At 39.0% G+C, this 23,845-nt stretch overlaps 1 protein-coding gene across 4 annotated transcripts in view; it reads right to left on the bottom strand.

The window, feature by feature from the left end:
• ITGA8 (integrin subunit alpha 8) overlaps positions 1-23,845 on the bottom strand; it is a 167,951-nt gene that overhangs the window by 62,842 nt on the left and 81,264 nt on the right. For all 4 annotated transcript variants that reach the window (XR_013993892.1, XR_013993893.1, XM_081057808.1 and 1 more), the window contains 7 exons: positions 13,023-13,068; positions 10,036-10,143; positions 5,595-5,650; positions 5,018-5,172; positions 3,639-3,776; positions 3,082-3,149; positions 1,602-1,749 (listed from right to left, as the gene is read on the bottom strand). Coding sequence is in view for 2 of the 4 variants with exons in the window: in XM_081057808.1 (XP_080913934.1) it covers positions 1,602-1,749; positions 3,082-3,149; positions 3,639-3,776; positions 5,018-5,172; positions 5,595-5,650; positions 10,036-10,143; positions 13,023-13,068 (719 nt within the window). In the remaining 2 variants the exon portion in view is untranslated. The remainder of the gene's footprint in view (positions 1-1,601; positions 1,750-3,081; positions 3,150-3,638; positions 3,777-5,017; positions 5,173-5,594; positions 5,651-10,035; positions 10,144-13,022; positions 13,069-23,845) is intronic.

Genomic DNA, 23,845 nt, shown 5'->3' with positions numbered 1-23,845 from the left:
AAGACAGAGCTAAGTCTCTGCCCCAGGGAAACTGATAGAAGGGTAGTTAAGGACTCATTTAAGATTGTGGATAATGTCTGTCTAACGTTTACAGCCAAAGATAGAAACGATAAATGCTCTCCCATGTTTTCCACGCAGCAACAAAGTGAACAGTAAACTGGATGTTTTGCTAAAAGAAGAACATTGTAGAATAGATGCTTTGTTTAACAAAGTCTGAGTGGCATGAAGGGAACTGAAATAAAAATATGAGTGAGTAGAGCCCTGGAACATTTAAAAAAATAACATACTTAAGTTCATTTTTTTGGTTTGCTTATGTATTATCTACATGGAAGTATGTAGAGGTGATATTTTTCTATAAATGTCTTCAAGAGAAACTCGTAATGATTTTATGACTGTCAAAGATACATGATTATTACTCACCTGGATTTATTTTTTTTACTAAGAAGATAATTAAAAAAAAAACATAAGCCATGAAACTAGAGGCATGAATACAGAATTATATATTCTTGAAGTTTTTAAATGCCTGTAAAATACCAATATCACAACAATTTGTTAACACCTCTTTAGAAGAATTAATTTTTTGTTAAATTATTTAATCATTAGAATGTTGAAACTCCTCAGAACGTGCAGCATTTGGAAACTAGAAGACATTTAATAAATTGTAATTAAATGAACAAATCCATCAGTAAGTCATGAAGAAGCACCCATTGTGCCTACCTCTTTGTGAAGTGTGGTGATGCTTATGAAAGAATGTTAAACTTAGTCTCTGCCTTTAATTGTGAGTCCGCAGATTTCTGAAAACAAGGGACTCTCTCCATTATCCTATTAGGTTGGTGCAAAAGTAATTGCAGTTTAAAAGGTTAAAAATAATTGCAAAAACTGCAATTACTTTTGCACCAACCTAATACAATGCGTTTGTAACGGTTTTTCAGATACACCGATTATAAATACAGCAGACCCTGAGAATACTCTGAATGGGAAGATTCATGTTCTGATAAGGAAGGAAAGGTGATAGAAAACATAGGTGTCTGTTTCAGAAATAGTGGCATTGCAGGACTGGCAAATGACGAAGATCTGGCTTATCTTGGTCCCAGTCCCGAAAAGTCAACCAAGAAGAAAGAAAACTGAATGTGTGGCATTGCCAGTGCCTGAGAGGCTGTTATCAGTGCTCAGCTGGGATTGGTTGGACCTTCCTCCATAAGCAGTAATGAGAACCAGACCTCCTGGGACCTGACTGAAACTTAAAGGAAGGAACTCAAGACAAAGACCTGAAAACAGCCCGTGAGGGTGGGTGGGAGCTAGCTTAGGAATTTAGCTGATAAATCCGGCAATGGGTAAGCTGCTTCTTTCAGCCAGTTGTATCCTCTTCCTTGCTTCAGCATTCACACGTTGGCCGATTTATCTTTGCATTATGGCCAAGAAAGAGAATAATACTGCTTCTGACCATCCCCCTTCCTGGCTCATGATTAACAAAGTAAGGTGCCATTTTGGTCTCTTTTATTTAGGAAGGAACTCACAACTAAGATGGCTCTACTTAACGTTGATCTGACTTCAAAAACATACTTAGTTCTTTACTACTTCAAATAATTTGTAGGCGTTACCTTGTTGCTGCGTTCAATCCCGACATAGTCTGCCTCTTCTGGGATTATCACAAAGAGTTCTGCTTCATAAGCTCCTTCTCCTTCGTTTCGTGCATTGATTATGAGCATAAGGTGATTTTCATCCCCAATGATGACCTGATGCTTATCTCTAGAAATGCAGTTTAAAAGGAATCATTAGATACTATACTCTGGATTCATGGATATTTTTCTTAAGGATTTATCTGAGAGGAAAAGAAGGGAGATGTGGAAATGTAAGTCCGGGACAAAAAGAAGATGGATTGTCATGAAGGGGTGGTGAGAAGAATTAAGAGAACCATGTCTGGATGGCAAGGGCAGGAAAACATCCGGTGGTGGTAAATGTTTAGAAACCGGTTCTTAAAAAGAAAAAAAAAAGTACAGATTTGTAGCATTTGCCGATTCTAGTGACCTCTCCCACTGTGGTCAATTTTAAGTTGCTGACATACTTAACAACCTGCCAGCACAAATTCTAGAAAATTGAACAACTGGCTCACATGCCAGAATGAGGCAGCTCTAGTACACCCTTGGAAACATCCAACAGGAAGAAGATGTGTAGTGAGAAAAAAAGGGAGAGAGATGAGTTAGAAACTCAGAGGGCAGATGTGTACTGCAAAGTGAACAGAGGGGACAAAAGAGGCAGAGAAAAGGAGGCCGCAGATAGCTGACTGGGGTATTTTGAGGAAATTTAATTTACTCCAAACTTCAAATTGAACCAACATTTGGAAATGCCTGTTCACTTTTGACCCTTAATCAAAATTATTGCTTTGGACACTGGGTTAAAATTTGGAGAAAGTCTCCTGGAGAGAGTAGCAAGCAGAGAGACAGGTCCTGGAGGGGTGAGGGTGAAGAAGCATGAATCTGCTTTTTCCACCTTAGGATGTTTTACATCTTAGTCCCATTTCTTTCCATAACACAATGCAGTGCAATGAACAGTGCTGGACTGGTGACTTTCCATTACAGGCAACTGGGAAACCCTTTGATTATGTGACAGCTCTGCTTTACTCCATAGAGTGCCAGGACATTTTTTCCCCAGCAAATTAAAGTTGATTTTGTTTTGACAAATTTAAGGATGCCTTTGAGTCATGGGGTACTTCCAAAACCAGTTCGGCAAAGGTGTTGATAGAACCAGCCTGTCTGAATCCTTTGCCCACAGAACTGAGACAAGTAAATACAACTTGAACCACCCCATAGATGAGTTGACTTTGAACAAAAACATTTTTCTTTTCACTTCTGCTGAAAGATGAAACAGCCCAGGCGAAATCTTAGGGTGTGTCACTTGACACCAATGACAAAGAACTGACCCAAACCACAGGCTCACTCAAAGTGTAGCCAAGCTCAAGAATTTCATGCAGCACACTGTTTTTTGGTAGTAGTTGGAAGTGTATACTTTCTCCAGAGGACCTTTAAGTAAACACCTGTATTCTATTAGATAAAATGTACAAGTTTATTTATTTAAACTTACGGTCTAGCTGACAGCTTCAAGTCTGGAATGCACATATTGTCTTCTCCACAGTCCACCAGGATGTGAGCCTGTGTTATGCAAACATGCATCAGGAATAATCTTGGAAACCCTGAATCACATCCTTTTTCTTGAAAATTATGAACGATTCCACAAATTAAACCCAAGCCTTTATTTCACCAGGCATAATTCTACCCAGCTAGAAACCCTATGTGAGGCGGTGATCTCCTGATATAGGCTAGTTTACATAATAGGCCAATTCCAATTCATCCCGAATGTCTATAAGGAATGCTACTCTGGCAATGTTTTGAGGATTACAGGCTGTATTGCTTCCATTACAGCCTCATTTTGAACAAATTAAATCTTGGTGGCACCAAGGGAAGGGTTTCCGGAAACACAATGATGCAGTGTTTCAGGAAACATGTTAGGAAAATCTCCCAACTGTTATATGTTTGTGTGCCGGAATGAAAACAAAAGGGGCTGGATTCTGTCTTAAGGTCACAGGAGCAACGCCTAGGACCTGACAGAGAATACGCCATCAAAGACCGTCAAGGACCTACCTGTTCAGTAACAACATGCTCCCTGTAGTGGTTCAATATTGGTTTCACTTCCAGGCCTTCCTTAAAGGTGGATTCATCCAAACTATAATTCAAACTAATGTTGATTGGAGATAATTTATCTCGAAATTCTGTTTCATCCTAGGGAAAATAATCACCAACTTGAGAACAGCTCTGTGAAATAGCTGCAAGACGTTAGCCTGGGAAAGGCTTTTGACTTTGGTCAATGAAAGTGAATGATGAAGTAATTATCACCACAGCAGGCTTAAGCATACTGGTCATAGCCAGCTTAATGAATATATGTTCAGAGATGAATCACTTAGGGCTGTAGCTTCACTGAAATATATGCTGCTACCGGTAATCTTTAGGTTCTCCAGATTTTCGAAACTCACCCTGATGGGTCAAAATGCAAAGTGAAAAAAAATCACACTTATATAGGCAATATATGTCATTGGAGCTTTCATGAATTGGGATTTTTATTTGCATAAAGTGGGCAGAATGTATGAGTCCCCTTGGACTCAGAGGAAAAAAACATCTTGATTCTCTTCCTCTCTTACCATCTCTTCAAGCCCTCCATGGGCATGAACTTCAAAACACCTTCAGCATATTTGGAGTTCCCTCAGGAAAAGGAACAGAACTCCTGTGAGGTGAGTGAATGGCCCCAGTAGCAAGCCCTGAGCACAGAGGAAACAACACCCTGCACCCTGTGGTGACAGCTGTGGGCCAGTCACTGTCGGAAGGGGACTCAACGCTCAGGTGCCCAGCTTTTCATTCTGGAGTGTGTTTGTAAACCTCGCCTTCACCAGAGTTGCCCTCACTAAGTCTGTGAGAGGAGGAGACAGAATGCAAGTGAGAACAACCTCACAACTGCTAAGAAGATGGAATAATTGTATCATAAATATTTTAGCTTTTTAAATTTCACAGTAGGTTTTGGAGTCATTGTAAAAATCCATTCCTTTAAAAATATAATTATAAATGACTTTTAATAAAGGCTTTGAATGCTTACACAGTTTCCTGAGTTGGCTCTGAAATGCACATTGATAAAATCTGGCCAAACATACTCACATAGGAGAACAATTCAAATAAATTGTGTTTAACGTTTATGTTTTTTTGCAGGGGAGGTGGTTAGAAATGAAAACCACCTAAGTTAGTGCTATTATCAAGATTGTGTACAAAACAAAAAGAAGCCATGGGAATTAATAGCAACCACATCACCGGGTGAGCTGAAGTTAGACTGGAAAGGGAAGTGTGAGTCTTTATAATAAACTTTCCTCCTATAATATGAAAATAGATGTGGACAAGTATGATGCTGAAGTGGAGAAAAATAGTTGGAATTTGGCTTTGAATGTGAGAGGCCAGAAAGGTGATTCTGGAACACTTACTCGCAGGTAAACCATAAAGTCCTGGCATTGGTGGGATTTCTGCTGCTTTATCACGAGAGGGAAGATGAGATGTGACTGATGGTTCTCAAGGAACAGTGTGCGTTTAACGGCTCCTTTTTGTTTCAAGGAATCTAATTGCACCTCGGCAGTCAGGCCTGAAGGACAGAAATAAAGTAAATATAATCAGGAAAAGAAAAGTATGCAGTGAATGCGGTGCTTTATCAGAGGTATGAGTTCCTATTTCAACTTGCTTACTCAGGAAACTTTTTTTTTCATAGCTGGGATCAAAAACGATACAGGAGCTAAGGAAAATTTTATAAACTACTCCCCAAACTAAAAAAAAACGTGTGTAATCGTTTAACACAAATCGTCATTTCCCCCAGTTCTATGTTTTTATAGATAATATTAACAACAATTATTCAAGTAATATTTATGTGGAAGTTTCCACATATACACACTAGAAATCTTGGTATTTATAAAGAGCTCATTAAAAGTTTTATGTGGTCTGCGCAGAGAAATGCTTACAGTTGATTTTTCTTAATATATTATAGGAGTATAACAAGGAAAACATGCTCACCTATTGTGTTTGGAATGCTCTGGCCTGTTACAGATGCACATACTCTTAGGGAAAAGCTACGGAAAATAATAGTCAACAATTTATTGATTAATAAAGTTTTGAATGTGAAGTAGAACTCTTCCTTTATCTCACCCCAGATAAAATGAATACATTATTTTCCTCCATACCTCTAGTATATACTCACAACTAATAAAATTAACATGCATATATTTATCAGTATGTATACATATATAGGCATTTGTGTGTGTGTGTGAGTGTGTGTACCTACCAGTTGGCCACAACACTAATATAATTAAGTTAGGTGACGTTATTACATAGGAATGTAATACTTGAAAATATTACTAGAGGTCAGCTGATTTAATTAATGGCTTGATTCATCAATTACTTGCTGTCTTTGTTCGACAAATGAGTATCTTACTTGCACCAGGAAGTGAAGAACTGGGCAGTAAGGCAGGGGAACAGCTAGTGGTAGAGCCAGGAGATGAGTAAGAACATGACCCCCCTTGAGGAACCTGAAGAAATTCGCTGTGGCTGGTGCGTTAGAACAAGATGGGGAAGATAAGCAGGAGCCAGGGCTCTCTCTGAAAGTCATGTCCAAGAACTTGAGTTTACTCCTCAGAGGCCTGGGGCACTGTGGTGTGTGGTTAACCCATAGCCCCACTCTGCTTGGAAGGAGACGCGAACTGGGTGGGAAAGGCTAGGGGTGGGGTACAATTTGAGGCAGAAACACTGGAAGAGGGAAGGGAGAGAGAAAGAACATAAGGGGCATAGAGTGGCTGTCTCAATCAAGGTAGGCACATCGACATGGCGTATGACAATAAAAAGAGGGTAGATGTGCACAAGAGGTATTTTACAGTTTTGCCTTGAACATGACCTACACTCAATTTAGAGAGAGGTCTGCCATGGCTTATCAGATGACCCGCACTTGGGCCTGTTCTGTGACTGTGGAGGGAATAAGACATGACCGGTTGACTGACTTGGCTGGATGTGCTCACCTCCCTCCTGAAAATGTTCAAGTCCTAACAGCCAGCATTTGAGATAGGCCTTTTTCATATTTCTAAAACAGTAAAAATATAAGGAAGTACCTAAGTACGACTTAATGACAGTTTTAACATTTTTACTAGTAAAATACTAGAGTATGATTAGAATATTTCTACAGAATCCAAAAGGAGTAAATAATCCCCAATCATACTTTAATTATGTGTCAGCTTCCTGTGTCAAGCATAATGAAAATGTGTCACATCTGGGATTCATCTATCTACCGTGACCTCAGTCAATGTTTCCCTTCAGGGTAAATAATTTGCCACATGCCATTAAGCCAAAAGTTTCCTGAGATGTCTCTGCTATTACAGCGTTTTTACCACTTCCCCAGAGAAATCACAAATTCCAGCCCACTTCTACTTCCATTAAAGATTTCAAGAAAGATGAATAGGTAATCACATCTTTAAATTTTTAGCAGGTCTGGCTTTCAAAATTGGAATTTTTTCTGTGTCCAATTTTTTTTTTTTTGGAAGTACTTGGTTGTCCGAGAAAGCTGTGAGTTATTAATAATAATTAATCGAGTTAAAATTTCAAGCTGGAATTTATGTTCGTATTCAATGTGGTGCATTATGGTTTGAATAGGACTGATTAGAACACAACCATTAAATCAACTCAGCTCCCTCGTCACATAAATTCTACATGAAACTTTGTCTGCAGTGCTTGTGATGGGTCAGAGGCAGGACAATCCACTACAAATCCTCTAACACTAGTCCTAAACCAATCAATAAAGGTTGGAACAATGATTCTGTGACAGTATGTGCCAGTGCTCATATCCATAAATGAGGGAGAAAGAATGAGATAAATGCAAAACAGGATTTAAAAGTAGAAAGCAATTCATTTTTCAATCTAACTGGGTCAATCTTATTTCTTTGATAGCAAAGATCAGATTTTACATAAAGTTAGGCATAGCTGAAATTGTTTTTCAGATTTGAAAAGTGGATAGTTATGGGTTTTTACATTTATAAAGTGGAAATAGTTACTAAGTAGTTTTTATTTTTCTGACGGGTTAATAACAATTATATTAAGATTTATTGAGCTGGCTTTATGTTTTTATTTCTAATTTAGAACTTCTAGTAGCAGATACTTTATAAAACTACACAGCTGTTTGAAAGACTCAGAAATTCATATCAATGGAAGTGAAGAACTATTTCCCAGTTAGAGTTTACTTAATAGTTTTCAGATGTACAATACCAAGTTATATCAAATACATACCAAAATTACAGAAAAGAAAATCAACAAATGCCTTTCAATCATTTTGGAAAAACTGAGCAAAATTTCCAGAACAAATGAGAACAGTATCAGAGAAACACATTCTAGACTGAACCAGCTGTTAACTGTCCATCTTTTAAAGCTCTGAGCCACCATTCAAAATTTTTGAATGTGAAAAATGAAACATCTTTCAGAAAATGTATGCAATAGAATCAAATAAATAATAAAGACATACATTATACATCTGTCAACATAAATGGCATTTTATCTTAATAATATGATTTAATGCAACAAAGAAAATGGGTCATGAAGAGAAACATTTTCTTGTTTCTTCAAAGTAAGTCTTGCCATAAAAACAAATATATCACATAGTCTATTAAAATATTGAAATTTAAAAAAATACTCAAGTCCTTAGAAAAAATGATCTAGTTTGAAACAATATCACTATACCAGAGCGTGCCACACACACATATGCTTAAAAGAATTCAGCCTAGAGTCTATTCAGCTGTGAATGTGCAAACATAGGACTATTTGGGGAAATACTGAATTTTTAATACTCATGCCCAAGTAACTCTCACAGCTCATTTCAAGTTCATGTAATCATGCCAGAATAAGGATAGATGCTAGCTCTTTCACATATTTTCTCAGATCAGGTTTTCATTACAATATTTTATGGTTTTAAACCACTTAAAAAAGTGCTCATGGCAGTTCCCAGCTACTTCTCAAAACTGGTTAAGAAAAGGACAGGCTTCCAAGAATGAGGAGCTCCCCACTAAGGATATTTTTCAAAAAAATTCTTCAGGGTCCTCCTCATTCCCCACCCTTCCCCTTCAAAGGCTTTGGCTTGGGTATGGTACTGCCATCAACAATACGTTGAAACTGTCTGGAAATACTTCAGCTCCTTTGGGTCAAGACTGGTTTGTGCTGCATTCTGACATTCTTGGGAACCAAACATATTGCCTGAGTTAGACCATATCTTCTGGAAAATGAGGGCAAATCTCAAACACTTCAAGTATTTGTTGATTTTTCAAAGGACATATCCTGCTAGCATTACCCAGTAGGACAGACTTCTGATCCTCGGGGACCTACATATTGACACAAAGTCACTGTGTTCCAATCAAGTTCCATCTCCTAGTCCCTTTGGATGACTGGAATGATTCAAAAGGAACACTTTCTGAAGCTGTATGTGTCATGCTCTCTTATGGCCCAGGCAAAGGAACCATTACCTATCCTGTGATTCCTGATGATGAGATCATGGCCACAAAAATATAGTTCAGGATACAAAAATCTCTATTTTCATAATGTTTACTTTCTGTCTAACTGTCCACACTAAGGTAGAAAACTGACATCTGTTTTCAGCACAGGAAACCAGGTAATGTAACACAAGCTTTATTATTTACAAAAAGGGTATTATATATCTGAAAAGTGGTATCCCTAGCATATACAAATGCAAAAGTCAACGTATTTGATTGTATTTTCAGATTGGTCAATGTTTCTTTTAATACGCCAAGAATCTAAAAGAGATCTCCAACATTTGCTTCACTGCGAATTTTCCCAAATGGTTTTATATAATTGACCCTTCAATAAGGTGGGACTTAGAGTCGCTGAACCCCTCGCAGTTGAAAATCCACATGCAACTTTTGACTCTACAGTTGGCCCCTTGCATTGGCGGATTCAACCAATCACTAATGGAAACAGTATTTTACGTTCGTGGTTGGGAATCTGAGGCTGGGAACGCAAAAATACTGTTTTTGATCAGTGGTCATTTGAATCTGTGGATGCGAAACCAGCAGACACGAAAGGCCGACTGCATTTATTGAAAAAAACAAATGCATATAAGTGGACCCGCATGGTTCAAGCCTGTGCCATTCAAGAGTCACCTGTACCTCTCACCTCACTTGGAACCTGTAGATTAGAGAAGTAGCCTTCATGTGATAAGTTACAGCAAAAGATAATCATGTCATAGATCCTGGTGTTTGTTTGTTTGTTTGTTTGTTTGTTTGTTTGTTTGTTTGTTTGTTTGGAAAGACTAACTCCTCGTTACTCAAACTTGGTGCACAGATCTGCAGCATAGCATTCTCTTGGAGCTCTGTTCTTTAGAAGTGCAGAGTCCCAGGCCCCAATCCAGCCCTACTGACCCAGAAGCTGCGTCTTTACGAGATCCCCAGGTGATTTGAATGGACTGACTCACCAGGCCACAGGGGTTGTGGACTCTGGAATCTGGCAGGTTTTATTCTCCAGATTGATAATCATCGGGTGTAGCAGAAGGTGGGCACCCACGGTCACCACTGGCCTCGCTCTGCAGGGAGAAAACGCAGGGTTTAAATGAGCCACAGGAGCCACAGGCAGAACCCCACTCCACTTCTAGGGATCCCTGCCACGATTCCCAGCTTTTGTGCCAAGAATTTGCGGGAACAGGTGGGCACCAGACTCAGCTAATTACATCTGGTAGCGTGCGCATACAAATAAAGGATGTCATAAGCCGGTCAAGAAAAGCTGCATTCACACACCTGCTTTGTTCATGGAGTGCACTCATGGTATTTTGGCGATTTTGCTGTGAAATACTTCTCTGGGACCTGCGACTATACCTCTATTCATATTTGAGGAACTACATCCTACGGTCACTGCGTCTGTAAGTACTTGAGTTTTGCAAATTTTCTTGCCTTATCGGTGGATGATTTTTCAGTTGGGTTGACAATGTTCTAGCCAAGCTTTGCAGATTTGGCTAAACACATGAGGGTGGGTTACCAGAATCATGCTGTACTTCACTCAGGGCTGTGGTTCTCAATCCTAACTGCACAATATAAGCATTCACGGAGTTTTAAAACAGATAATACACCGGGGCCCCACCACAGGTGAATTGAATCAGAACCTGTGGGGGTCAGGGCCAGGCATTGGAATGTTAAACAAACCTTCTAGGTGACTCTAATGTGCAGCCAATAGAGTAAACTCAATTCCCACCACCCAGGTAAGCAAAATCAGATGGGAATGTAAGTCGTAGAGAGAGGAGATGGGGCGATTTTTAAAGCCCAGTTAGTTCCAAGATATGATAGCTGCAAGCCCCGTCTCCAGATGACAATATGAAACGATACTGGGCTGCATATGTTTTCCTCTGACAGGTAGGAGGGCTGTGCCTTGAGACAGTGTTGCTTAGGACAGGACTTGAAACAATTTCACCATAACCACAATGGGGCCCACTGGGTATTTTCCTAAAATCCTTTATGCTATTTATCTGTACTCTGTTACCTAGTTTTGTTTTCAATATTATGTTAGCTCCAGTCCTTGGAAAAGCAGCCCATAAGGCAGGATTTGACATGCAAGACATTTAGTGGGGCAAACACCTAGGAAGAATAAAGGGGCAGGAGTGGAATAAAGGGGGTCCAGTAAGGAAGCCCCAGCCAGAGCACGGGGGGTCCCTGAGCCAAAGTTGCCCGTTAGAGGAGCTCCACGTCTCACAAGAATGGGCCTGTATTTATATCCCTGTGGTGCCCAGTAATTGGCTGGGAACCAGCCAATGGAATATATGACCTTGGCACAAATGTGGTGGTGGATTCACAGCCAGCAGCTGGACCGAGAGTCAGTTTTACTCCATCAGCTCTAAGGGGCGCATCCTCAAGAACACCTCAAACACAGCCTCATCCTTCTGCTACTCTGAGAGTTTCAATCATCTCATTCCCTACAACCTGAAGTGGAGAGTGGCTGGTATAAATCAGCCCTGTGAGTATGTCTTGGGACGGTTGAAGAAGAAAATCTTACCTAGTTGAGGAAACCTAACTTACAATCTCTCTGGGAATTGAGTTAGGTTAACAACATGTGCCTTCTGCCTTTTGTCTTGACCTCCTGACCTAGTGTCTTGAGTGCCTACACAATTTTTTTTTTTTTAAGAAGAAAAAGAATCTAAAATTTTTGAGCACCAACTGTCCACCCATTACTACTTTGTGTACTCTACATGCAGATTCACACTTAATCTTTTTAACAAAAATAACCTTATAAAGCAAATATTGTTATCCCCATTTTATAGATGAAAAACCAGAGGCTCAGAAAGTTATAGGAACTTGGCCAAGATTACAAATTAGTGAGTTTGTGGAATGACCAGGTTTTTGAAATCACACCAGTCACATTTGAACTGTTGTTCAGTGCTTGCTATTGGAGGCTATGAATCCCGGGTATGTTCTATTCCTGAACTTAGTGTCCACATGTGATTACAGAGGCCAGGGCACATCGCAACATTCTCCCACCCAGTATTCTTTCTATAATCACATTTTAATGCATTTCCAAAGCAAAAGAAAACATTCAAATATAGTAACATCTAAACAGTGTGTCATTTGATAAGTTCTGCTAAGATTTATTTCACAATATGTTAGTAGGGGGTGGAATTGTGGTCATAAAGTGTGAGAATAAAAAGACAGAGGGATGAAAGAAAGGAAAGAAAATGATGACAAAAATTCCTCCAAACTTTAAAAGAGCATCTAAATGTTCTCCAAAATAAATGGTTGGTATATGTTTTTAAAGGCAAAACTAGCAACAAAAAGGAAATGCATTTGAAACAATTAGAACAACATGTTCATTGATAGATGAATGAATAAAGGAAATGTGGTGTACATATGAGTATACAATAGAATATCATTCAGCCATAAAAAAGACATCTTGCTATTTCGACAACATGTAAGGACCTTGAGATCATCATGCTAAATGAAAAAATTCAGACAAAGACAAATACCGTATGAACTCATATGTGGAATCTAAAAAAACAACAACAACAGAAAACAAACACATAGATATAGAGAACAGATTGGTGGTTGCAAGAGCGGTGGGTAGAGGATGGTATGGGGTGTTGTGGGGCATGGGGGAAATGGGTGAAGGTGGTGAAAAGGTACAAACTTCCAGTTATAAAGTACATACATAAGTCCTCGGATGTAATGTACAGCATGGTGACTATAGTTAATAATACTGTATTGTATATTTGAAAGTTGCTGAGAGAGTCGATCTTAGAAGTTCTCATCACAACAAAAAAATTTTGTGACTATGTATGGTGATGGATGGTAACTAGACTAATTGGGTGACTATTTCACAATATATACAAATATTGAATCATTGTGCTGTATGCTTGAAACTAACATAATGTTATATGTCAATTATACTTCAGTAAAAAACATTTGCATATCACCAACCACATACCTGTAAACAGCAACTTTTCCTGCTCCAAATGCACCCACAATTAAATCTAAAAAAGACAAAAACACATGCCCAAATTTTATAGAAACAATCTAAGCTCATGATCATACATAACAAACACATACAGCATCCTGAAATGCTGACTGCAGAGTGAGAATGATACAAATAAGAATACCAAATCACACCTTTCTTAAGACATTTTTGACAGGATGTTGGAATTTCACTGTAATTGCTCAAAATGACACACAAACCAGTAGATCTCAAACTCTTCTGCACTTAGGAAGGCCAACTTTCTAGAAATGCTTAAGAAATTCATCATAACACCATTTCTCCCATCCTCTAGACTCAAGGCACATATCTTAAGGAAAGCAAAAGGGAAAACGCATGTGCTTAGTACCTACTGTGTACCAGGCTCTTTAAACATATTGTTTTACTATTCCTCTACCAGCAACAACCCTATGAGGCAAGCAGTACTGTATTTTCCCGAAAATAAGACCTAGCCGGACCATCAGCTCTAATGCGTCTTTTGGAGCAAAAATTAATAGAAGACCCGATTTTATTTTACTATATATAAGACCGCGTCTTTAATATAATATTATTAGCACAGTTTTGCAAAGGAGTAAATTGAGGTTTAAGGAGGCTACCCTATAAGTTCACTAAAGTTCACACAACTAGGAAGAGGTGGAGCGGGGTCATAAGCTGTCCTGGGCAATAGAGCAATCTTAGGCTATTTGAGGGGTAATGCTTGCAGTGATCTCAGTGACTGGTTAATATACAGGCAGAACTCTGTTTTTCTTAATCTAATATATAGGGTTATTGTTGGTGGATGCAATCAAACAAAAATAAAAATGATGATGGCTAAATCTGCAGTGTCAAGTTTAGATGTAGAGATGAGAAAACCAGCTTGGTAGAAATTATGGCCACAGAAGAAAACTTACAATGGTCGAAACCATAATTGGTTCATTCTAGTAGAACAGAAGTGAAAATGGAAAAAAAGAAGGGCGGGGGGATATATTTCTCCGCTCCATATGGAAAAGCGATCAAGGAATTAAGTTGGTTTAATGGAATTTGCACAAGAAAATGATTTATAGCCACAACCCTCAGAACTCACCTTTCCAGAACATAGGAACGGCGTCAGGCCATAAGCAATATGATTCTTCTCTGGAAAGCTTCTCTTGGCTGGGCGAAGGCAGGCCGGAAGTGCCCTCGCCATAGCCTTCAGCCAATGAGGGATAGGAATTGGACGATAACTAGGGACAGGAGCTGTCATAGCTTCTTTACCACATGAAGTGGGACAACTCTGAGGCACGTATTTCCCATCTCCCAGATTTCCCCAGTGAGACAGAGCCCCTGGTTGCCCACTGTGTCAGCCCTTGATGTTAATCTTTTTATTATATCCTTCATTTCCACATATGTCTTCCCTTCTCCCTTAGCAATGTTTTCTTTGGATTATTTCTCAAATAAATTGCTTGTTTTCTAATCGTCTTAATGTCCACGCTGGAAGAAGCCAACCTAAGACACAATAATTCTTGTTAAAAATGTTTGTCTTTAAAAAAATGGACTCAAACATGCTCAGGGTTAAAACCATAGTCAGAATGTCTCTTGCTTAATCAATATAGAATCTGATCTAGATAATAGCCCAGGATTGGACTCCAAAGCTCCATATTTTAAAAGATGTGTCTGATGACGTTCAAATAAGTCAAATAAAGGTCATCAAAGCAGCTCTGTATTCCTGAGATTAAAAAACACAGTAAGCAAAGGGCTATAACTTGGCCAACTATGGTTCATGGAATAAAATATTCTTTTCTAAGCGTTCAAATCTTTGATGACAGAAGTCCAAGTTTCTAAGTCTACCACTGAAAAAAATCATATCAGCATTTTAACTTTTTCAACTACTTTCACATTTATTTTTTGTTATTTTCATCTTTTCTGGTATATCAGTGCCTTGAGGCTATGCCAGTGGACAAACTACTGATTTGATGAGAGAGACATGAACTCTGTTCTTCCTGTGTAATCATGGGCTCCGATATTTAGACAAGTGTAACACAGGTGGCCCTTGTCCTGATCCATATCTGTTGACATGACATCATACCAGGAGCATTCCATTATGAAAACTGATTTGGCTCCAAATATTTATAAACCAAGAGTAGACATCTTATATTTTAAGAATTGACTCTGCAAATGGCAAAGGAAACAGGACTGTAAGCTCTTCCTGGGCAGGAATCTTTCTTCAGGTTTGCATACGTGTATCACAAATACTGTATGGAATGGGATGGGTTGAAATAAATGAAGAAATAAAGAATCCTTGCACCCACAGAACCAGGCAGACTGCCAGACTCAGGGATTTATAAATGCCTGTGAAATTGGGGGATAAGTAATAACAATATAATATCCTAAAAATGAGAGAGAGGAAGGAAATGAGACAGTTATTGAGATCAACTAATAGCAACTATAGTTAGATTCTGCTGGATTTTTGCATGTGCACTTGAAGGCATTCACAGATACACACACACATACACACACACACACACACCACACACGGTCCGGATTCTAGAAAATTCTAGAAAGTAATATAGAGGCTGCATCCTGATTACATGTGCATTATAGATGAGAAGCTGAGAGACACCCTCCTAATGGTCACGAGCAGAAGGCCTTTTCTTTTAGGGACGTTAATTCCTGTGCCTTACGGTGGGAATTTTCCTATTCTGAAAAAATAAAATAACTGGCAAAATAGGCCACAATTTTCTTCCTGAGAATGTGGCCACAGTTATTCAGAGGCCAAGGAAACAGTTATCTACCCCAAAAGTATGTTTGTCTTTTGAGACACCACCTTGGTGTTGCGCCTGCTGGAAAAGGCTGGAAGCATTTTATGCTCAGGACCTTAAAAGTCTCAGATCTCCGTAGGGGAGTAGAAGTAATCTGCTGATTTGTGTGCCTAATCAATTTTTTCTTCCAAAATATGCCGTTTGTTTTGATAAGTACTACATAATGTTTTATATGTATGTTCCATGTACATACATACATAATTATGTTTGTGTATATATGTATATACACTTATGTGTACATATGCACATAAAAATATATGTATAGGGACACGCACATCCTGGGGATGCCAAAATAATGTATACAAGTGGACACTTTGGTCAACGTTGCTCAAGCAGTAGTTCGCCATCATCAGAAGTGTCTGGACACTGATGGTAACCACTTTGAGCACCTCTCCTAATTGCAGAAGTCAAACGTGACTTGTATTCCTGTTTTGTTATTGGTATATATTGAGTATTGCAATTTTAATACAGTTTTCCTTTCTTAAAATGTGTATACATTTTTTTGGCACCCTCTGTATATTCAAATTAATGGTTATATTTCCATCTTTAACACCAGCAAACGAGTCCAAAACAGACTGCCTGACATACATGGATATAGTTTAAATAAAACAAAGAGACTTGAATTATGTACTTTGAAAGAGAGAAATGGATTTTTTTTCATATCAATCTTTTCTTATTTTGTGCTTTTTGAATAGCACCAACTAAACATAGTTTTTCTCCAATTTAATTCAGTGGGAAGTAATACAATTTTTATGATCAACCATTTGTCTTTAAGCATAGACACACACACACACATATACACACCCCCCACACACACACAATTTTTTAAAATCTTGAATAATTCCATCATGTTTGGAATTTAAATGATAATCAGAAGACAAAAAAATGTTGGTGCTGATACTCAGATTCATCTCTGCAAACTTTTCCTCTCACTTTGAGACAACAAGACTTATCATTATTTAATGATAATTTTCCTTAGCTAATGTTTCCCTTCTTCTAGAAATTTCTTAAAGGCAGATTCTGAAAACAAATAAACAAAACATTGTGCCTTTCTTTATACAAAGACACTTAGCCAGTTTTTTTTTTTTCTTGAAGGAAAAACTGGCAACTAAAATTGATTCTTCCCCCTTAATCAAAACTGTTCTCCAAACGCTAAGTCCTTTGTTAGCACCTCACATTGACTGAGAAACACAGTTTATTTTCCTTTTGGCTTTTGATGGACTAACTGAGTCCTTTTAAGGATCCAAAAAAGGGACATTAGCATGAATGCAGGATCAGTTGGAAAGAAAAAATAACCCTAAAAATGTGAGGTCATACGAGATGCATTACACCTCTGTTTTGTATTTCATTTCTCCCAAACTGTTATTTTTAAATGTGGAAGAAGAAAGGAGCTGAGCTTTTAAAGTGATATTTGGACCATAGAGTCGGATTTCATTAATCTGTAGAGAAAGTTTTGGAGTTGGAAGAAGTTCTATTTGAAAATATCAGCTTTGTTTTGAGTGTGGATTTGATGTCTGGGTTTAGGTGGGCAGGGAGCAGGGGGGAGAGAGTGGAAACTTGCCAGGAGAAGGGGGGTGGGGCAGATGAAGGGGAAGACAACAGGAAGAGCAGTGGCAGGTTCAGATTAAAGAATCACCCAGCGTTTTTTTGGAAATCACCATGGCCACCCAAGCGCTGACATTTCAGAAAGGAAAACCGTGAGCCGTTTTATCTGCTACCTTCTCACTTCTTATTCTCTCATCTCTTTGAGAAATAACGTTAATGCTGAAGTCCGTTGCTAAAAATGCAATCAGGCGCCGGCAGTTTTATTTTGGGATTAAAAATCGGTTAATATTTTAGAATAATTTTGGACAATGAGAATGCCACAAAGCACCTCCAAATAAATGAGAACATGGGAATGTAACTCTAACAGTTGTAGGAAATGATTACAATTACTCAAAAGGGAAAGCTTCCATAAACATGAGGAAATATAGAGGTCACAAAGGAATTTTAAAATTTAAACTTCTTTAGCAAAAAATCTGAGCAAGGTCGAATGGGTGGTGAAAGAAACAGGGGAAAATGTTTATAATGTATATGCCTAAACAAATGTGAATATTTTTCAGTGATTACTTGAATGTCTGGCACCTAGTAAAAAATAAATGTTAATGATTATTATTAATCCTAATTCATAGTAAAAAGTCATATACATTAATAATAAAATTGTAAACATTCGAATACAAGATTATAAATAGGCAATTCACATAAAATAAATAGCAATGACCAAAAAGTATGTGAAAAGACGGTCCACCTCATTAGTCATCAAAAGAATACAAAGAAAAGGAACAAAGAGATACCATGTTTGACCTTTCAAATTGGAAAAGATATAAAGATTAGTACTAGGCCATGTTAAGAAAAGAGCCAAGGAGCAAGAACTCATATACTCTGTTTGTGGAAATGTAAGTTAGCACAACTTTTAAAAAACTTCACTTTATTGGGGTAACATGGGTTAATAACATTATATAAGTTTCAGGTATACAGTTCTATAATGCATCATCTGTATATTCCATTGTGTTCTCACCACCCAAAGTCTAGTCTCCTTTCATCACCATATATATATTTGATCCCCTTTCACTTCTTCATCCTCCCCACCCCCTTTCCCTTCTGGTAATCACCATACCGTTATCTGTGTCTATGAGTTTGTTTGTTCATTTTTTGCTTTGTGTTTTATACCTCACCTATGAGTGAAATCACATGGTTCTTGTCCTTTTCCATCTGACTTATTTCACTTAGTATGATACTCTCAAGATCCATCCACATTGTCACAAATAACAATAGTTCATCTTTTTTTAATGCCTGAGTGGTATTCCATTGTATATATATTTATATATATATATTCTATTTTCTTTCTGCAGTCATCTGTCACAGGACACTTAGGTTGCTTCCACACCTTGAGTAATATGAATAATACTGCAATGAACATCGTGGTACCTACATCTTTATAAATAAGTATTTTCAAATTTTTCTGAAGAAAGATTGATGGGTCCTATGGGAGCTCTATTCTTAATTTATTGATGAACCTCCATACTGTTTTCCATAGAGGCTGCACCAATTGAGTGCATTCCCACCAGCTGTGCACGAGGGTTTCTTTGTCTTCACATCTGCTCTAACACTTGTTATTACTTGTCTTGTTGACAGCAGCCATCCTAACAGGTGTGAGACGGTATCACATTGGGGTTTTGATTTGCTTTTCCCTTACAGCTAGTGAGGTTGATTGTCTTTGCATATGCCTATTGGCCATCTGTATGTCTGCTTGGGAGAAGTGGCACAATTTTCTGGGAAGGTAGTTTGGCGATACGTATGACATCATCTCAAACCTTTAACTGGCATTTACACTTCTAGGAATTTATCTTGAGGATATACTGGGCAATTGTACGAAGATGTATCAAACAAAAGCTAACTTTCTAACCATGTACTACATATATATTAGTTCCATTGTTACAACAATTCTATGAGGCAAAGACTTGAATTACCCCCATTTTTAAATAAGGAAAATGAAATACAGAAAAGCTAAATACAATAGATAGCAAGGCCAAGTTTTAAACCCAGGCCTTCTTAACTATTTTACCACACTGTCTCTCAGGAGCATATCTACAGGCTATTTTTCTCTATTTAAAATTGAAAAAAATTCAGGTATATTTTACATAGAGTAAATTTCATCCTTTTTAGTACCCAGCTCTGAGAGCTTCGAAAAATACATCTGGTCACATAGCCACCACAATCCAGCTAACAATGTCCATTGCTGCTTTGTGGTCAAGGCCACCCCCACCCACACCTCTAGCCTCTGCATCTAGAAATCTGTTTTCCAGAATGTCATATAAATGGAGGTATACAATCTGTAGCCTCTTGGGTCTCAGCTTAGTGCGTCTGCGATTCACCTGTGATACTGCATGCGTCCGAGTTCATTCCTTTTTATTATCGAGTAGTATTCCACTGTGTCGAAGGACCACAGTTTGTTTGTCCATCTCTGGCTAAGGGATATGAGTTGTTTTCAGTTGTTGGAAAGTCATTATAAACATTTGTGTGCAGTACTTTGTGTACCTACAGGAAAATTTTGATTTGTAAATTGTCTCTCATTGAATCTCTCTAATATCTTTGAGGCCCTCTTTCAAACGCAGTGTTTTAGCTCAAGTGGAAAATTACCGAATGGAGGTTAAAAAAGCAGGAATTCTAAATTCTAGTTCACTTTGCCATTGGCTTCTGAACGACTCTGGACAAGTCGCTATTTTTTGCCAAATCTCTGGTGAAGTCCTCAAGGTTCTTCAGATGAGAAAGTCAAGAGTTCAGTAGAATTGGATGGGGTCCCATGACTGCACCTCTCTGCTCTGATTTGCAATCCAGGGCTCTCCTTTGCCTCCTGAGTCAGCTTTGCTCCTGCAGGGTTTGGCTATTCTCTTGTCTCCATGATGGGACAGCCACTTTCTGGCTCTCTCTCTGGCATAAGCAGACCTGGACATCAGCCCACTCACCTCCATGCTTCAGCTACCTGAGCTCATTGTCCACAGACTTTCGGCTCCTGTCTTGGCACTGCTGATGCTCAGGGCTCAGAGCATCTTCTCCAGGCGCGTCTCACACCATCCAGGCTCCATCTTTGTTGAGCCCGCTTCCCGCATAACACAATGTTTTAAAGACGAATGAGAGTAGTCAGGTATAGTGGTTTACCTGGACCCACCCAGGGTCTGCTCACTTTTGTACAACAAGCATATTCAGAGAAATGATGGGATTAAAGATAACGTGTAAAATGATGGGGTTAAAGATGGTGTGTGAATATGGCGATGTTGACTTGCAAGTGGATTATGAAATTGGCTTAAGTGTTTGGCACTGGAAAAGGAGTTCATGTCTGTGGGAAGCAGGCATTTAGATGAGTCTCCTGAATTTGGCCAATGCATTAATCTAAAAATAGACAGAGGCAACCTCTCTTCCTTGCGTTTTTCTTACAACATGCAAAATATTACTGAGAGGAGGATTATGAATTGAAGAAATGTTTGAAAAAAAATGTGTGATTTTATCCCAAAAAGTAATAATCCTAACAATCTGTCTGAAATGCTTCCAAATGAACTCTGAAGGAAAACATTTATGAGTTGGAACATGGTATTAGGTTGCAACATTCTAATTTACTGAGGGTTTATTTTCCTTAAAAAAAAAAAAATCCCACAATCCCACAAAAAATAAGAGTGAAACATCAAACAATGAATCTGCCTTAAGAAAATAGTTTTCTATACATTATTAGTAACCTGTGGCTGCAAGAATCACCTTTTCCTCTCCTATTGTTGGATGCTTCGCTGTAACAAGGGCATTTCACTTTATCATTGTGGTGGCCACACTTATAATATGTGTGCTATCCAATCAGTTGCTCCAAATCCTGGAGAAAAGTTTGTTTCTTTAGGACCAATCCCATTGAAGGAGGCTGCCTACTGGGAATGATTACAGTCTTCAGAAGAGCCTGGTGTCTCACAAGACACTTCCCCCACATTCAGCCCCATAGACAAAATCCTATGATTAAAACCTTGTGGGACTTTATAAGTTTAAGTGTTATGGACTGAATTGTGTCCCCCCAAAGATTATATACTGAAGTCCTACCACCAGTCCCTCAGAATGTGACTCTATTTGGAGATAAGGTCTTTACAAGGTCATTAGGGTGGGCCCTAATCTAATCTGACCGGTACCCTATAAGAAGAAGAAGTTAGGACATAGACACACACAGAAGGAAGACCATGGGAAGACTTGGGGAGAAGATGGCAGCTCCAAGCCAAGGAGCGAGGCTTTAGGAGAGACCGGCCCTGCCCATACCTTGATCTGGGATTTATAGCCTCTAGAACTGTGAGAAAATAAATTTCTGTTGTGTGCAATGCTCAGTTAGGGCAGCCCTAGCAAACTAATACACAAAGATACAAATTTATAGACTTGCAAAGGGGGTAGGAAAAGAAGGGAAGGCATGGCATTTATGCAGCGGTCCCTTATACTGGGCATGCTCATTCAACAACTCGTTGAACACCCACTATGAGCCAAATCCTGTCCGAGCTGGTGAGAAATCAGCAGTGAGAAAACAGACAGCTTCCCTGCCCTTGAGACACTTATCACTCAGCTTTTCGAGGGGCTGGTTAAAAATGCAGGCCAGCACCAATGAATCGGAGTCCCTGGGTGTCACCTACTTCCCCTGGGTAACTATTATCCTGATGAAAATAAGATTATTACATCCTTCCCTACTGCACGCTTGAGAAAAGGAAATAAATAGTGTAAGTTTCTGCAGCTGGTGTGGAGGGACCGCAAGAAAAGGAAGCCAGCGATGAGAGGGGCTGAGCAGCCCCTGAATGACCACTTCCTGGTTTAGTCTGAGGGCTGCTCTGATCCCAGGCTTTCCGTTGTACACTCACGAGCTCATGAATTTCTTCTAGGGTTGGTAGTTTTCAGGGAACCAGCTATTCGTAATGTCATCACAGGCAAAAATCAGTAAGAAAACATAAAATGATGGCCATATAGGAAGAAGCGCATGACACAAATAATGTTTGCAAATAGGAAGAAGTGAAGAGGATTTTTGCTGGTGTGTTAGTTATTTTGAAAACCTCTCCTCCCTTGTCTCATAGGAGGCTTTAAGCAAAAGTTACCTGAGTCATCGCCTTAAATGCACGCCTAGGTCTGGCACAGAGAGCCTGGATCTCGGCGTTAGAGGTTGTTTCTGGTCCTTCCCACCTCCTGTTGGTGGGTGGTGTTCAAAACTGACAACAGTTGACTGTATAGAGTTCTTTACAGTTTGCAAATCACCTTCCCAGCAATCCTGAGGGGTGGGGGATTGGTCTGATGGCGTTTTTATGGCTGGAAACACTAAGGTTCAGAGATGTAACCGGCATGTCCTGATAAATGATGGGTGAAGAAATGAAAATATGGACCCTCCGACTCCCAGTTTGTTGCTGTTTCCATCGTGCTGACTACCTGTACTCCTGGTCTAACAGTTCGAACAGCACTTGGCCTTTAAGTGCCCAATGAATACAGAAGTAGGGTCCAGGGTTCTGCTTCTCAAGAATAAATGCACCACCTTGAGTGGAGCCTCCCATGGTCTCAGGAGAAAATGCCCAAGTTCATTTTTAAAGGGCATTTTAATCTCTATTTCCATTTCCATTCATATTCTGCACAAAAATAAAATGGTATACTAGATTTTAGTAGAGTTGCAAGATAGTGGCTCAGTGAAGAGAGAGGAGAGCAATGGTTTAAATGCAAGGTGTATGGCTGTAAGGAAATCGGTTCATTCATTCATTCATTCATTTATCTATTCTCATTCATTCATTCACCAAATATTTCCTAGGTACCTTTAGTGTCAGCCACTGCTTTGGGCACTGGGGAGCCCATAGTGAGCAAAACCAAAGCCAGTGCTTGCCCTCCACTAATAAAGTGTCCAGTCTAATGGTGCAAAAGAGACACTTATCAAATAATAACACAAATGTATAATTTCAATTTGAGATAAGTGTTCTTAGAGAAAGGAGAACAGTCAGGGGAAGCTTCTTGAGGAAGTGACATTTGAAGTGAGTTCCTAAATGGGGAGTGAACTCCAGGAAAACATCCACGGTGTGCAAAGAAGGAAGGGATGCTTCAAGTAAATTGCATTAAAATGTGGCTTTTAAATTGTGTGTCAATAAATTAAAATGACTTACAGAAAGAACATGCAGTGGGAGGTCAGAAATAATGGGGAGGTTCTAATATAGGAGAACTTATTCCAATTCTTCCGTATTCCCCCCTAACTCTCGCCATGACAAGGCAGCAAGATTTTATTAACTATCTTTACCAGTAAGATCAGGTAAATGGTAGCCTGTCACATTTACTAGTGCCTTGGGTTTCAGAAAGAAGCCAGCTTGTATGATCAAGTGTTTGGAATGTAGTGACTTTAAACTTAAATTGACAAACTTCTCTGTTTCTGGTCCAGCATGTAAGAAGCTTGGAAATCATTCACTGCTTGTGGGAATGCAAATGGTA

Source organism: Rhinolophus hipposideros (assembly GCF_964194185.1).
Source record: "Rhinolophus hipposideros genome assembly, chromosome: 1".
NCBI classification, from domain to species: Eukaryota; Metazoa; Chordata; class Mammalia; order Chiroptera; family Rhinolophidae; genus Rhinolophus; species Rhinolophus hipposideros.
Note: the sequence above shows the minus strand (reverse complement) of the source record. Positions and strands in the feature narration are given on the sequence as shown.